We start from the raw sequence: 17224 nt of genomic DNA, 5'->3' as shown, positions 1-17224 counted from the left end.
CTTTGTTTGGTTTCTTTATATTCCCCATATAAGTGAAACCATTCAATATTTATCTTTTTTCCTTCTTATTTCACTTAGCATAATCCACTCCAGCTCCGTCTTCATACTTGACAGTTGGACTTATTGTTATGATGAGCCTTACTGGGCAGAGGTGGGAGTTGAAACATTTGCTATTCAGGTGTTAACATGAGAAAATACATTTTTGGAATTTCTGAGAAGAAATTTCTGAGAAAACCTTGAGTGCCACATAGTTTTTGGGTACCTTTTCCACTTTTAGACTCAATAATTCTCATAAAGAATGGGAAAAGATAGACTCAAAAGATTGAAAGGGAATAATGAATTAAAAAGTTAAATTTAAAAAAGGTTAGTTGCTCAATTCATTGAAGTCAGAATTATGTAGTTATTAACCTCTCTCTATATATCAATGTTGTAATGCCAGTTCATCATGTTTCACTATAAGAAGATAGCTCAAAACTGTTATATTCTTGAAAGAGAAGTGTGTAGAAATAGAAGATGAAAACTATTGTAAAGGAAAAGAGAATAACCAAACTATGCCTTTGTAGTATCAACAAATTAAGTGTAGCCTCAGAAAGCCACCAAGTTGAATTTTTAATTCCTTACATGAATAAAGAAATAAAGTATTTCTACTGAAATAAATGCAACAGTTTTATTAGAGTACATTGACAAAAACATATTTCTTTGTGTCTTAGAGTTTTTGATGAAGGAATGAGTTTATAATAAGAAATTTTGGTATGACAAATCACTGCAATGAGAGCCATTTGGCAGGTCCTGAAACATTGATAATTGTTATTTTTAAAACTGACCTTAAAGTATGGGGCATAAGGAAACATGGGAAAATTACCAACTCATATTTTTTCAAAAAACGTTCTGACTCAATCACTAATATTCATTAACTTTTTGCTGTCAGATTTTATATGATTATAAAAATTATAAGGCTAATAAGAAAAGATACTATACTTGATTTTAGTCAAAAGGTGAGAAGCAGTAATGGAAGAATATGTATTGTTAATATCTTTTTTTCCATTTCTTTGACTGGATAACCAATTTAGTTGTCATATTAAGTCAGATTTAGTTTAAATAAGAAATGATATTGATGTCTTCCTATTGCATTATAAATACATAATACATAATACATAATTACATACTATATAATTAAGTATGTGGTTGAAATTTATATTTATCATTAGGTATTCCTTTAATTCTATCTTTTTTTAATGAGCTATTGTTGGTACACAGCACCACATATAATTCAGAGATAGAGGTTCATACCACTGCAGATATATGTTAATTCCCTTTTGCTTTTATTTGGTTTTAGGACAGTAAGGACCTACCTAAAATTTTAATCTTGAGGTTCATATTATGGTCTGAGAAATTAATGCAGTTTGCGACTTGCAAAATTTTGAACAACTCAATGTACTGCATGAATTAATTGTACATGTTACTCTATGGATAAGAATATAAAACCAGAAGTTTGGTACTTGTTTTTGTAAATTATTGAATATGAAGTTGTAATTAATAGTATATAGTAAATAGAAAATATTAATGAAACACTGTTTCATAAGTAAAACAAACCATTATTTATATGTACTTTGTAAATAGATTGTCAAAACAGTTTCATGTTTTAGAGTGTAATTGAGAAAAATAAATGGTAGAATATTAATTATTCTAGTTGGAATGAAGAAACTGTCACTCTGCTAAACAAAAAACATGTATTGTTTCCATTGCAGTGACCCTTAAATGAGATTAATATTTGATTGAAACAATAGGCAGCAACGTATTTTGAAAAATATTTTCAAAGGTATGTTTGATAATTTGTGTAATGGGAAAGAATGAGCTGATATAACAACATACTGCTAGGTACTAAAAATATCTGAAAGAAGTGTTGAGTTTTTAAGCATGAGAAACATTCTACATCTTGTGCTGAATTAAACATTTATAAGCAATGATTTGTAAAATCACTCTAGAAAGTAAATAGGGTATTTTTCTATGGAAATTTCATAGCACTGAATGTGATTTTTAATATTAGGGTGGACAAAATATATTTTACCTTAAACGATGTAGAAAATGTGAATATAAAATTCTAAGTTACAAATGATCCCCTTTATTTGAATTTTCTTGGCAAATACAGTATAAGACAGTGTACGAATATCAGACCTATTTCATATAAATTTTATGTTTATACACTCAAACTTTGAGCTTTTGATTTTTTGCTTGTTTGTCTGGAAGTTTAAAATGTAGGCCTGATGGAATGTCACTGTGACACAGTAAAGCTGACCAAAGTACCAGTTTTGTGTCTGTTTGATTTTAGAGAGAACATTTTCTCTTTAGAGAAAATTATAAAATACATGTTATATATATTTGTGGCAAAATTTTGAACTAATGTTAGTTTTACCGTGATGTGTACATACTTATAGATAATTTTGTCTATTTAACAGTTTAGTAATTCATTTTGACAGGTATATATTGAGAATAACAATGTTAGACCACTATGCTAGATGCTAATAAAAAATAAAAATGGTAAAGTTGTGTTTCTAAAGATAAGCCCTTCAATCTCCAAGCAATCAGAATGTCAGAATTTCACATAATACTGGGTTAAGTTCCAGTTAAGATTGAATAAATATCAATAAACCTTTGTTTAAAAACCTGCATTTCAAAATCATAAGATCTGTTTTTTTTTTTTTTAACCATAGCACTAAGTTTTATTAGGGATTTCATTAAGGTTAAATCTCTAGGAATGAGGGAGTTAGTCAGGGGGCACAAAGCCCACGAAGTCTCCTCAAATCTCATAGTGAACCACCGGCTCAGGTTCTTTGGTGGGATCACCACCTCGTTCCAGGTAGAGATTATTGTAAGGATACTGCTTTGGCCCCACAGGCTGGTAGGAGGGGTAAGTGTCACCCAACCAAGACATGAACAGCATGAAGGCCACGAAGCCAAAGAGGTGTTTACACATGACATTCCAAGAAAGAGGCGTGGGGGACGTGTCCACACGGTTCCTGATATACATGTGTAGGCCCCAGTGCATCACCTCACCCCAGTTCAACCTCAATTCTGGATGATCCCAGTCATACCACGGATCCCTCTCCTGCTGTGAGCAATCAGGGAGCTTCGGGTAGTCGTCATACCCCAAGCCAACGTCCGGGTAGGGCTCGTAGTCTTCCACTCGCATATTATACTTCTTGGCGGAGGCTGCCCGTTCTTCGGGGGTCCTGGGGTAGGGCCCCGGGAGTGTGTCCTTGGTAATGTGGGAGGCTGTCCGTGCTCCCAGCGGCGCCACGTTCCGGACCGCCCTTTGCTGACATTGGACTCCCAATACCTTTGCCCTGACCTCCGCCATCTTCACCTTCTCCCGTTCGCATGTTTTTATGTTTTAAACTTTATTTCTTTTTATTATTTAACTATGTAGGTTAATATAAAAATGTTTGACTTTGTTTAGACATGCTTAACACAATCATAATCTCAAATAGTATGGCTGAAAGTAAGTTTTAATGCAGTTTCACTGGAGGTTAACTTATCTGGTTATATCTATATATAAATGGGATATTTTTATAATGTGATTGATGAGATTAAGTGCTGTAAATGTACAATGAACCCTGAAGTCCTTATCACTCATGTCTTCTAGTAAAAGACTATTGTATTTTCAACATAATTTAGATAATTGAATTTATTTACTGGGTCATACATCCCTGCAGCTTTTTGATAGAATAAAAAAAAGTTCAAATTTTTCATTTTTAAAATAAATACATAAAAACCTGAAATGAGAAAACATTAAGTTTTGCCATGTCTTGTATCATCAGACATTTATGTAAATTTGGGATGGGAGAAAAGCCTTATTGCCACATAAGTATTCAGAAATATCATCCAATTTGTGGGCTACTTAATACCCACAACAAAATAGTGATAATGAGCTTAAAATTAATATTTATTGTATTGATGTGAATGCATTTGGAAAATTCCATTCCCTTGCTTATGAAGCAAGTGATTTTTAAGTTATTTTTAAAATAAGTTATTTCTTATGGTATAATTTGGTTACCTAAAATGGTAAAAAAAAAGCCATTGTTTGCTTTCTACTTTAAGAATACTTGGTTAACGTAACACTAGTGGAAAATAGTTTGTTCTCATATTCAGAGTTCTCTTCATTTTTATACTGGGTTTGTAGAATTGTGAGGAGCATTCATGCATCCTTTAGTTAGAAATCGTGAATAATGATTTGTGGTGTCATTTTAGGAAGTGGTGACACATTTCTCCTGTTATAAAATGAAGCTCTCTATTATTTGCAACTTGTCGAGACAGGTGGGTTTCATGATGTCATCATTGGAAACATTGCTGACACTGCTGCAAATTCTAATTTTCTAGCCCAGAACTCTTAAGTAGGGGCTCTATGTGCCTTATAGACACTTACTGACAATAGAGACTAGAGAAGTTGATAAGGACAAAATCAGGAAGAAAGTTATGGCCTAATGTGTCAAATGTTAGTTGTTTTGGTAAAAAAAAAAAGGCAATTATAGATTTTAAGAAAGAGAAATCATTGTCTTTTCTTAAATTTTGTTAAATACTACTACTTTAATAGCTTTAGCACTTTCATTTGGAATCCCTTTTAGTTTTTACATTAAAAACTATTATTATGGATTACAAAAGCAAGTACATCTATTTAGTTAGTATTCTGGAACTAAATGTCTTTCCAAATGCCCAGATATCTGGAAGAGAGAATTCTGGTTGTGTAATAAAATAATAAAGTCCTAGAAATAGAATACGAGAAAACATAGGCCACACTAACTCTTTCATGAATTGTTACTAAATCATTTTTTTCCTCAGAAATGAGTATTTAATTTTTCATGTTCTTACTAATTTACTTTGGTGTTATACTTACTGATTATAATTAAAATAAAGGTGATAAAGGCAGTATAAATGGAAATGCTCAGACCTAAAACTTGAAGAAATCTCTTCCCTTGATCAGTGTTGGTTAAATCTACTGTAGGGAGAATGGGACAGTTCCTAAAGTGACTTTTCTAGAGAATTTAGCTTCAAAGTTTGATGCGTTTATCTATGAGTGTCAGTCTTAAAAGAGGTGACTGGGCATTTGAGGTAAAAGGCCAGATACGTTCTCTTTGGACAGAAGAAGAGAAGTGGAGATCAAGGACTGGGTGGATAACTGCTCAAGAATAGTGTGGAATTTTTGTTTTCTTTGAAGCAGTGAGGGCTGACATAGTGAGTTGGTTTAGGAAGAGTCAAAGGACGGCAGCCTCTGTGTTCCATTCACTTTAAACCCCACTTAGCTCAGACTTCTCTGACAGTCAGATTTTCTTATCAGGATGAAGAATTGTGGTTAGTGACCTCTTCATTTCATCGTGTCCAATCTATGTAAGGTGGGGGACCAACAGTAACTATTTACCTGATGATTTTGCAGCAGGATTATATTAATTGGTGTTAGAATAGTGTTGGTATTCAGGGCCTCCCTGGTGGTACAGCGGTAGAGCTGTGGGTTGTGAAGCTGCCCACACCTCTGTAGCTCTGGTTCGATCCCTGGCCACTGGGCGAGGGTCCCACATGGCGTGCAGACCTCTCCTGCCGACCGCTGCTCTGCTCAGCAGTGTATTTCGTCAGTCTGCCTGTTCTGCTCCCTGCTCTGGCTCTGGTGAATTCTCGTACCCTCCTGGGCTTCTGACTGTACTCAGTGCTCGTATAAATAAGTAAATAAATAAATCTTTAAAAAAAAACTTATTAAAAAAATAGTGTTGATACTCATTTAGCATCCAGTGACACTTGTTTATTTTACTCTTGGATATCATATGAAACTCATAAGTCCAAAATTAAAACTGTAGAATTGTATTATTAATAAATTATAGATTAAGTAGAAACCTCTAGGTTACCCTGGGAAAATAAATAGCATTCACTGTCTCTGCAAAAGTGTGCTGTGGATTTCCAGACTTGAATACATGAGGAAACTTTCAGAAGATGATCCATTTGCAGTCAGAAGCTGCTTATTTTTCTCATTTTATAAAGTGGCTTTATATGCAAGTGATTACGTTTGCATTATCTTAAGTAAAGTTTACCTTAACTATGGTCTCTAACTATGGTTATTAAGTCAGAACTTACTAACCAGATTTCATAATTCATGGGGGACAACAGCAACAATACATTTTTATTGCCAACATTTAAGACCTAAAATATGCCACATACTCTGTTAACACTTTTCATGCTTTCTCAAGTTAATAACTTTATATTATTATTATTATTATTATTATTATTGTACTTTAATAATCCTGCTACAATCCATTCTTTCAATTGATGTCAGAGGGTTCAGAAATTGGAGCATATTATCAACCTTCAAACTCTTAGATGCCTGTTGTGATGAGAGGAATGCAGTGTGTGCATTATAGCTTACATTTTGTTCTCTTCTCTGGTCTGATATTTTCTCACCTTGTGTCACACCACTTTCATTCCACTGCTCCTTTTGTTCCAGTGGCCTGGTTTCCTTTCTCTTCCTTGACTAGCTGTTGGCTCTTTGCAGTATAAGGAAGTTGTTTACTTCCCTGGGAATGCTTCACCTTCCTCCCACCCCGAACCCTAGAACTTCATAGGACTGATACCATCACGTTCTTGCCTCAGGACAGAGTGGCCTTCCCAAGCTCCTTTCAATCAAGGAGACTTCCTTACCTTCCTCTGTCCCGTTATCAACCTTTCTTTTATTGAAGACATTCGTCACTAACTTAAATTTATTAACTTCTATCTTTATTGCCTGTCTCTTTTCACTTATTGTAAACTCTGTAATTGCAGAATCCTTTGTCCCTCTCCTTCACTAAGCTTATAAAAGTAGTTGGCATATATTGAACATTAAAATATTTGTTGAATGAATGAATGTAGTTTATAAAGGTTAACAAATGTGTCTATGATCTTAGAACCAGTGAACTGGCAGACCTCAGCATATTGGAATCAGCCTACTACTCTAGGTAGTAGGGCATATAAAAGATGAGCAGCAACAGGAAAAAAAAAACTATAAAAGTTATGATTTAATAGCTTTTTTGACATTTGTTTTATATTGACACCATTTTTGCAAGGAAGAAATGTCATATTTTACTTCCTATTGTACCTTTACTTCCCTGTGTATGACTTTCTGTCAATAATGATATTTTGATGGTCAGTCATTTCAGTCTCTGTAAAAAGTTAGAATTTATGATGCCTGTGCTATTCTGCATGGGTGCTGATTAATGGGAGAAATCCCCAAGTTGTAAAAGAACTCTGGCATTTGGAACCCAGAGTTATGCATGAGGAGAGAAACAGAATATGTCCCCACATATATACCAGAGATAGCAAATTTCTATCATTTCAGAAAATTAATGCTAATTGCAGTAGTTATTAAGTCAACATTCAAGTCATTTAAAATCACTTAAGGAAAAGGTGGGTGAGTAAAGTAGGGAGGCATTTGGGTGTGAGGATATCCAGTAAAATATGGACTCCAGAAATACAAATTGTATTGTTGTAATTATTACAATAATGGCAAATTACTATAAATATTTTTATTTTTAAGAATTACTCAAAATGCATTGCATTGATTATAGGATTATTTTCCTTTTCCTGTTCCTTTTTCTCTATGTGTCACCTTTATACACTCAGAGATAATTTTTCCAGAGGAAATGGAAGATCAATGTTAAACAACTTTCAAATTGTGTACTTTACAATTATATTTGATAGTGAGAAAGAAAGGGGGGTGGAGGGAAATGAGAGAGAAAAAGAGTGGTCATTTTAATGATTATTCTGATCCCCCAAACAAAAATATTGAAAAGAAGTTTTTCATTGACCCAAGGAAGAGCCAGGAGGTGAACAGGTAAATATCTCATGGGTGTCCATAATTTTGTGTGGATATGCAAATGATGTACCATTCATGTATGCATACATAAAACAAAAAACTTTCCTTGATTAAAAGGGCACTGGAGGGCCTCCCTGATGGTGCAGGTGGTTGAGCACAGAACTGTGAAGCTGTCCGTAGCCTCTGCAGTGCCAGTTCGATCCCCACCAGCCATGGAGATACCCACATGACGGGGCAGACCTCTCCTGTCTCGCCCGCTGCTCCCCTCAGCAGTGTATTTCAGTCAGTCTGCCTGTTCTGCTCCCCGCTCTGCCTCTGGTGAATCCTCTCACCTTCCCACACATCTGGCCTGTGCCCTGTTCTTGTATAAAACATAAATCTTAAAAAAAAAAAAATTTTTACTCTTTTAAAAAAAAAAGGGCACTGGGAAATAGTAGAAGGTATTCACTCACCTCTAAGATCTCATAATGAAATTTGGGATACAGAAAACAACAGTTTTATTTTTTATTTATTTATTTATTTATTTTTGGCTAAAAGTATTTTTTTTATAATAAATTTTATTTTTATATTCCCCATACAATTGCAACCCTCCCATTCTGACCCCAATCCCTCCCCTCCCACCCCCCACCCCCAAAAAGTGTCTCTGGTTCATAGTTTTTTGTTGATTTTGATTTTCACTTTCTTATAGTTATTCATTTTCCTGGTCCCTTATTTAAGTTTTCTAGATTCCTGCTATGAGTGAGACCATCCGGCATTTTTCTTTTTCTTTTTGGCTTATTTCACCGAGCATGATCCCTTCCAGTGCCATCCATGTTGCTGCAAATTGCATGTGTTTATCTTTTTTGAATGCTGAGTAATATTCCATGGTGTATATGTACCACATCTTCTTGATCCAGTCATCTATTTTTGGGCATTTGGGCTGTTTCCAAAGCTTAGCTATTGTAAACAGTGCTGCTATAAACATAGGTGTGCAGGTGCTCTTTGGAATTGATGTTTCTGTGTCCTTTGGGTAAATACCTAGGAGTGGAATTGCTGGATCATATGGAAGCTCTATGTTTAGTAGGTCAAGAAATCTCCACACAGCTCTCCATAGTGGTTGGACCAGTTTGCACTCCCACCAACAGTGCAGGAGAGTTCCTTTTTCTCCACAACCTCGCCAACATTTGTTGTTGCTAGTTTTTTTAATATGTGCCATTCTCACTGGTGTAAGATGGTATCTCATGGTAGTTTTGATTTGCATTTCCCTGATTACAAGTGATGTTGAACATTTAGAAAACAACAGTTTTAAACCCAGTTCTTTTTTAAAAGTATATGTTATTTTTTTACACAAAGTCTCTCTCTGTCTCTTTCACACACACACTCATACACGTGTACATGCACGTGTACACACATGTAAACATGTAGGGGAGGAAAGTAGAAGCCATGAAAAATTTAAACACGGGAAAAACCACCAGTGGTCACTCTGAGGATGTTACTGATAATATTTAGTTTATATATGCCATTCTGATTGCTTTATTGTATAATTTGTTTGGTTTACTCCATCATTGTAATCATATATATTTAATTATTATTTAATATTTTAAATGCAAATCTGTAATTCACACTCAAAGTATTAATGTCTCAAACCAAGAGATGTTTATAGGAAGTTTTCCTTTAACTGGATTTTTGAGAAGTTGTTATTTTAACTAGAGAGAATAGAAAAAATATTCATGCTATGCATTTTATATTAGGTAACCCAAAGTACCTCCAAACAAAGGTTCAAAAACACATTAACTTGGGGACTAATTATTATTTTTGATAATTTTTTAAATTGAAATAACATTGCGTTGTAACATTATATGTATATATGTATATACTATGTCTAGATTGCTGCTAAGAGTCCAGTTCTGTCCTTCACTCAGGACAAATTGGAAATACCATCAGCAAATAAATATTGACTTGAGTCCTCTAGAGACTGTTGGGAATTATGGTTGGTGCTAACATGTCTTGCATTGTCTCTGGCCTCAATAAATTTGTAATCATTTTAGTTAGAGTTGCTAAAACTGGTAAAAAAGAAATCCTATTTGCACAAGAAGATTTAAATTTGCTATTCAAAGTAATGAGAAAACATACATGAAGCTGGTATTTATTGTTAATTGAATGAAAATGCTTTGAGTATGCAAAAGTCATACAAAGTTATATCCAAGGAGGTGAGTTAAAATTCTTGTAATGGATGAATGGAGAAGAACAGGATGTTCTTTTGGCTAGAATGAATAGAATGGAAGCATAGAGTTCCTGAAAGTAAGGAAGTATTGCTGCAAACTCATTGACTAAATTGTTCTCCTAGAGTCCAGCACTGATAATATTGAGTGGTATCATCAAGCAATGAGTATTATCTTTATTGTTTGTCAAAGCCTATTAAAAATATCAAAACCAGAAGGAAAGAACACATTTCTAAGAAATTTATTACACCTCTCCTCTTACAAATTTAGTCAATAAATATTATGTGAAGTACTATGCCATGAATGTTCTCCTCCTTAGTAATAGGTAAGCTATTCATTCAGGTTCTTAGAAATCCTACTTTGAGATATTATAAATGTTAATGGAATTGGATTTTAAATTACTTTGAACATTTACTCTTCTGTATGATTCTTACCCTCACAGCTTCAAATATCATCTGTTCTCTGATCTTTAAAATAATTTTATTTCTTAATTGGACTTTGAAGTAAAGAGGTAATGCCATATGTGCAGCTTGAGACCTTAAGTATACATGAATTAGCTGTATTTTTGATCACTGTGACTAAAAGTGAGTGTGTGGTGACATGCGCACATACAAAGACATGATGTGGAGTTCAGAAATTATTTTCATTCTTTTTTCTCTTCCCTCTTCTCTCTCCCTTCCTTCCTCCCATTCTTTTCTCCTCTCTTCTCTCCTTCCTTCATGAGCTCAGTTTTCCATATGCAAAATCAAAGACTACATGTATTTCCTAAATTAGATTATAGAATTCACCATTAGGAGTTATCTATTTAAGTAGAATTATATGTTACTTGTCTAATAATACTTAGATAAAACAAGACTAGTTGTATTCTAAAATCTGTGTTTTATGGCATTATTTACAGGGAATATAATCAAGAGAGCATGTTATATACATGTGTAAATGAGTCTGAACATACTCTATACAGTATTTCATTTATAATAACTGATCGAGAGGATTCAATTTGTCCTCTTTTATAGGTAAACCTTTATTCATCTGACAGGAGACTCAGAGTGCATTCCCTGGGGTTGACTTTAGAAAAGGTTGTGAATGGCAGACCATTGCCCTTGAAACCATTTCCATTTATCATCTTAAATGACACAAAAGTATTTTCTTCTAACTTAATTGTAGCCTCAGTGAAGAACAGTGCTACAGTTAACAAAATGATCATTAAAGAGACAACATGTTGGTAAAAATTGGTGCCTCAGTGGAACTTGTAATGTGAGGAAGCTGTCTCTTTAAATGTGAACTTTAATTAAATAAATTTATCATATTGGTTATTTGAGGCAAGGCTTATTTATGGAAATGTGCAGCATGAACTTGATCTTCAGTAGAGGGTATATGAACATGTTCTTGTCATAAATATGAAAGCTATTTTTCTTAATTATTCCATGTGGAGAAATAAACACTTTAGAGAGAAACAGAACATATGTAATATATTGGTTTTCATGTAGACAGTGAGTTAGCAGTTTGTGATTTGGGTTAAATGTGTACATCTTACTATTGGAGATATATGTGAGAAACAATTTTTGATCTTCATGTTATAAGTCTGTGTTTCCTATATTAATTTACACCATATATTTACTCTATAGAAGTTGAAGGAAGGGAAAATAGATATTTTCCCAATATCTCATGGTTTCTTTTGAAAACTTGGAGTAACTGTTTAATTATATAATTATTCAAATACGATCTTGGTGTATTAATATACGTGGTTTATGACAAATAGCTTTTGGCGTTCAATATATTTCCTTAGAAACTGGCATTTAAAAATAGCTTTCAGGGCCTCCATGGTGGCGCAGGGGTTAAGACGCAACCCATAAAGAAATCCACAGCCACTGCAGCACAAGTTCGTTTCCTGGCTGGCCAGGGAGAAACCCACGTGGTGGGACAGATCTCTCCTATCTCGCCTGCTGATCCCCTCAGCAGTGTACTTTGGTCCATCTGCCTGTTCTATTCCCCACTCTGTCTCTGGTGAATTCTCTCACCCCCCACCCCCCGTGCATCTCTGGCCTGTACCCCAATTCTTGTATAAAAATAAATAAATCTTTAAAAAAAATAAAAATAGCTTTCAGGATAAGGCATACTCTGAGTATTTTTTAAAATGTACTTTAGTATATACTTTACACAATCTTCTGAGGAAGGCATACAGCTTGAGACCTTCCATAAGGATAAATGACTTTTCTGTTGTTTGATCATTGTGACTACAAATAAATGTGTGGTGGCATTCACATGTACATAAATAATTGTGACAGTTAAGCAATAGTGGAACACTTCCATTGAGAAATTTTACACATTTAGTCTATCAGTTATTTAGAGAATTTTTATAGAAATAGCTGAATGGGCATGTTTAAGCATTTTTTTTTTTTTATAGAGGCATGTTTATTTCTTTATTTATTTGTTTGTTTGTTTGTTTGTTTGTTTTGTTCATACATGCACTGGGTATAGTCAGAAGCGCGGGAGGGCGAGAGAATTCACCAGAGCCAGAGCGGGGAGCAGAGCAGGCAGAAGGACCGAAGTACACTGCTGAGGGGAGCAGCGGGCGGCAGGAGAGGTCTGAGCTCCATGTGGGACCCTCCTCCGGTGGCCGGGGAGCAGCCGGGGATTGAACCGGCGTCGCAGAGGCTGCGGGCAGCTTCGCAACCCAGCGCTCAACTGCTGCGCCACCGGGGAGGCCCATGTTTAAGCATTTTTTAGAACAGATTTTTTCAGTTATAAAAGATTGATGAGACTCATTAATTTTTATCTACAGACATTTTTGCTAAAATGTACATGGCCAACATATAAATCACTACTTATCCAAAAATACTGCATTTGGACATGGTAGTATTTAAGCTTGTTTTGTTCTATTTTGTCTCTGTATCCCAAGTCCTTAAATTTGAATATCACCGTAATCTTTTGAACATAGTCTTTAAGCATATATTTTAGTAGACTTCAGTACATCATTGGTTGTTTGCTTTTTTGTAGTTGTAATGATAGCATGTTTACTTCGTAATTATTTTGTAATATGTCTTTTGGTGGGGGGGTTAGTCAAACTAAAACCAGTCAATTCAATTGAGTTTGCAACAATATTTTGAAATTGAAGACATAATATCATCAGTAAAATTGAGACTGGATCAAACATTTTGCTGAATCCAAGTTTTTAAACAATAATTCTTTCTTTGTATTAGTAATTTAGTCTGATTCTATTAATTCTTTCTTGTCTTAGAAACAACTCCCAGGTCTCCCCTGGTGGGGCAGCGGCTGAGCGCTGGGCTGCGAAGCTGCCCACAGCCTCTGCAGCGCTGGGGTTTGATCCCTGGCCGCAGGGCTAGGGTCCCACATGGCACACAGACCTCTCCTGCAGCATCCGCTGCTCCTGTCAGCAGTGTATTTCGTCATTCTGCCTGTTCCCCACTCTGGCTCTGGTGAATTCTCTCACCCTCCCGTGCTTCTGGCTGTACCCAGTGCTTGTATAAATAAATAAATAAATCTTTAAAAAAAAAAAAAAAAAAGAAACAACTCCCACCCCCACCATTTTGCAATTTGATTAAATTTTGTAGTGCTAACAGAGCTAACATAGGCCAATAACTGAGATTTATTAATTAATTTGTTATTTATTTTCCAGTTAGTACTTGTAGTTATTCCATTAAAGAAAATATAATGAAGATTCATTTTGTAAGAGTAGTAAAACTCTCCTTCACCATCACTGAAATTTTATTGGATTTGGAAAGTACAACTATTCTCTATAGTCTTTCAAATCAAAATTTAATACTTATCTGCAGCCTCTATGTAAACAAGAAGAATAATATTATTGGTACAATGGTAATCCAGTTGCTTGCAATTTAGTAGTAGTTGAAAAATTTTGAGCATTGATTTTGTACCACTAACTGCAATTTCTACCATTTTATTAGTAATTGCTCTGTAGGATTTATCATTTTCATTCTTTTCCAAATGAGAGATATGAGATTTAGAGAACTTAACATAAAGAATGAGTGATGTGGCAGGTCTAGAATACAGTTTGGACAGACCCAAAAAAATCCACATTCTGAATAACTTTGTTATGTAAATTATAATATTTATAAAATGTTTAGTGAGGTTTCTCTAAATTAGGTAGTCTATCATTTTAGTACAGTTTGCAAAATTTCTTCTATAAAGGCAGAAGTTTCTTGTTTGTATTCACTTCATATGTAAGCTCATGCTCTCTTTTGTTTAATCTGTACTACTATCTGTGGAAGTGGAACTCAACTTCATAGTAGAATTGAGGCCCTAGTGGGTAGATTGACAATTATTAACACAATACTACTGCTTCCCAGTATAATCAGAGTTGACAGAGTTGATATTCCTTTAAGCTTTTAGAAAAATTTTTTTCCTTCTCTCCCAGGAGACAGTTTGTATATATGAAAGTATTTGGCATTTGATCAGACAAGTCTTCATCTTTTTAATAAATTTTTTTAAAGATTTATTTATTTATTTATTTATTTATTTATTTATTTATTTATTTATTTATTTATACAAGCACTCGGTACAGTCAGAAGTGTGGGAGGGTGAGCGAATTCACCAGAGCCAGAGCGGGGAGCAGAGCAGGCAGAAGGACTGAAGTACACTGCTGAGGGGAGCAGCGGGCGGCAGGAGAGGTCTGCGCTCCATGTGGGACCCTCCTCCAGTGGCCGGGGAGCAGCCGGGAATTGAACCAGCACTGCAGAGGCTGTGGGCAGCTTCGCAACCCAGCGCTTAACTGCTGCGCCACCGGGGAGGCCCTTTTTAATAAATTTTTGATACAATTCTTTCAACCAAGCTTCAACCTTAAGATTCAATGATCTACAGATTTCCTCAGAAAAACTTTATGATAATTCACCATTAGGTAAGTATAAATGTTGCCACTTTTCATGGCTTGCCTGGTAAGTTCCATTTTTTAATTAAAAAAAGAAAATTGCTATGTATTTTATTAGTATATTTGATGGAAATCAATTGAGGGAGGCATGGCAGTGTGGTATTTTGTTTTACCAAATTAGGAAATTATTAAAAGAATCTGAAATCACTAAGATATGTATAGATATATTTCCCTGAAAGCTTTATTAAATATACATGAGGGTTCATTTTTCTTTTCCTACTTTGTCAGCATTTGAAAATGGCTTTATATCTTTCTTCTGCAAGCTGACTTTGAATAATTGCCTTATGTACCATGCACTGAAAATTTTCTTACTCCTTTTGTTTTGAAAAGAATATTTAAAGTTATATGCTGTAGATGACAAAGAACAAAACTGAATTCCTGGTATATATGTATTCCTCCAGCATAACTTATAAATAAACTTTTAAAAGGTGAAAGATTTATGTGATCTGAAGAAAACTAGGGTATGAGAAGTGAACTTTTAGCAGTGGGTAGAAAAGAGAGCAAAGTGGAGGTTTTCTTATGGAAGTAAATCAGGTTTGTTTCAATAGAGAAGATGTTTTCTAAGGTCCAAAATCCTGTAACTCCTGTTGACTTACATAACTTGCTGAATAATCAAAAATGATCTTGTCCATGTCTTGGCACTCCATAGTCTGGCTGTGATTCTGTCCTGTTTCTCTGACTGTTATACCTACTTGGCTCTTTTTGGGAGACACTTCATTATAAAAAGAAGCCCTTAGTTTAATATACATTCCTAAAGATTTTGATAAAGTTGGGGCCTCCCCGGTGGCACAGCGGTTGAGCGCTAGGTTGTGAAGCTGCCCACATCCTCTGTAGCGCCGGTTCGATCCCTGGCCACTGGGTGAGGGTCCCACATGACACGCAGACCTCTCCTTCCGCCAGCTGCTCCCCTCAGCAGTGTATTTCATCAGTCTGCCTGTTCTGTTCTCCGTTCTGGCTCTGGTGAATTCTCTCACCTTCCTGTGCTTCTGACTGTACCCAGTGCTTTTATAAATAAATAAATAAATATTAAAAAAATATTTTGATAAAGTTCTTCCATAGATCAAAGTTAGTATCAGTTTATGGAGGTAATTTAACATTGATTTTTATATATCTTATAACTAATTGCAGTAAGATTTGTAAATTCTCCAGTTAGAGCATATTACTTGGTGTAAGTCCATATATATGTATGTATGTGAATGTTGTGATTCTCATATTTCTAAAGTCTCCTCATCAGATAGTATTATAACATATTTTCTCTACTTTGTATTAAAAATATAGATATACTCTTTAAAGTTGTAAATAAGCACCTGAGCTGACCCTTGCTAATAGTCACTTCATCAATCACATATGTTTAGGTGAGAACTCTGCTTTCAACTGGAAGTACTTGAAGTAGAAACAGAAATAAAATCAAATGTAATTATTTGATGTTGAACTTTCAAAAGATTACAACCATGGTTTGAATTTAGAGGAATTCCATTTAAAACAGTAGACCACAAAGTCTTTTTATAGAGTATTGATGCTAAGATTTTCTTTATGTAGCCTACATAAAGAAATAATAATAATTTAATAATTGAATTAATCAATTAAAATTTCCTTTTTAAGATAGTAGAGTAGTAATGACATTTATGATATTAAAATGTTAGAAAAACAACTAGAAAATACAACTTAACTTCTAGGATACATGATGAAGAACACTTCTGAAATAAGCATTCTACCTTGGGTTGAGATATTTAGTAATCATTCCTCAAACCCTTCCACTACATGAAATGTTGGCTGAGAATTTAGCTTTCTAGTATATGAAGATCTTGGTAATACACCATAGATATCATAAAAAGACCATCAGTCCCATCATCTGGAGCAGGTCTCCTTTACCTTCTAGGTATCAGCAAAGGTTAACTTGCTGTGGTGTGATCCAAATCACAGACCTGAGGTCATAAGGTATATATTTATCTGGCTGAATCTACTCCTCATTCCACTTAATATCACAGACTGTTCTAAATGTAAGGGCTGAAACATGGCAAGGCAAGTGTAAACGTCTGTGTTCCATAGAGATCCCCTTCTCAAGACATGAGATTTGGATTCAAGAAGTTCAGAGATTTGTAGTAGAGCTCTTTAGAACAGATTAAGTTTAATATTACATCCACTTTTACTTGCAAGTATATAGTAGGTCACTGGATTGACTCAATTAACCTACCTACGTAGATAAGAATATTGGAAATCAAAGAATATGTTTCTTCTTTATGTTTGAGCTATGCTTCCCTGAAATACAGTCTATTATCTTTAATTTATTCT

At 34.7% G+C, this 17224-nt stretch overlaps 2 protein-coding genes across 3 annotated transcripts in view; one reads left to right on the top strand and one right to left on the bottom strand.

Moving 5' to 3' along the window:
* KHDRBS2 (KH RNA binding domain containing, signal transduction associated 2) overlaps positions 1–17224 on the top strand; it is a 445362-nt gene that overhangs the window by 19657 nt on the left and 408481 nt on the right. The gene's annotated exons all lie outside the window — the stretch shown is intronic.
* LOC119252598 (NADH dehydrogenase [ubiquinone] 1 beta subcomplex subunit 8, mitochondrial-like) lies at positions 2788–3358 on the bottom strand. Its single transcript, XM_037519914.2, has one exon. The coding sequence runs from the start codon at positions 3356–3358 to the stop codon at positions 2798–2800; it is 561 nt and encodes a 186-aa protein (XP_037375811.1). The 3' UTR covers positions 2788–2797.

This window comes from Talpa occidentalis, unplaced genomic scaffold, assembly GCF_014898055.3.
Source record: "Talpa occidentalis isolate TD23 unplaced genomic scaffold, MPIMG_talOcc4v2.1 talOcc4.2, whole genome shotgun sequence".
NCBI classification, from domain to species: Eukaryota; Metazoa; Chordata; class Mammalia; order Eulipotyphla; family Talpidae; genus Talpa; species Talpa occidentalis.
The sequence above is the reverse complement of the archived record's forward strand: the minus strand, read 5'-3'. Positions and strand labels throughout refer to the sequence as shown.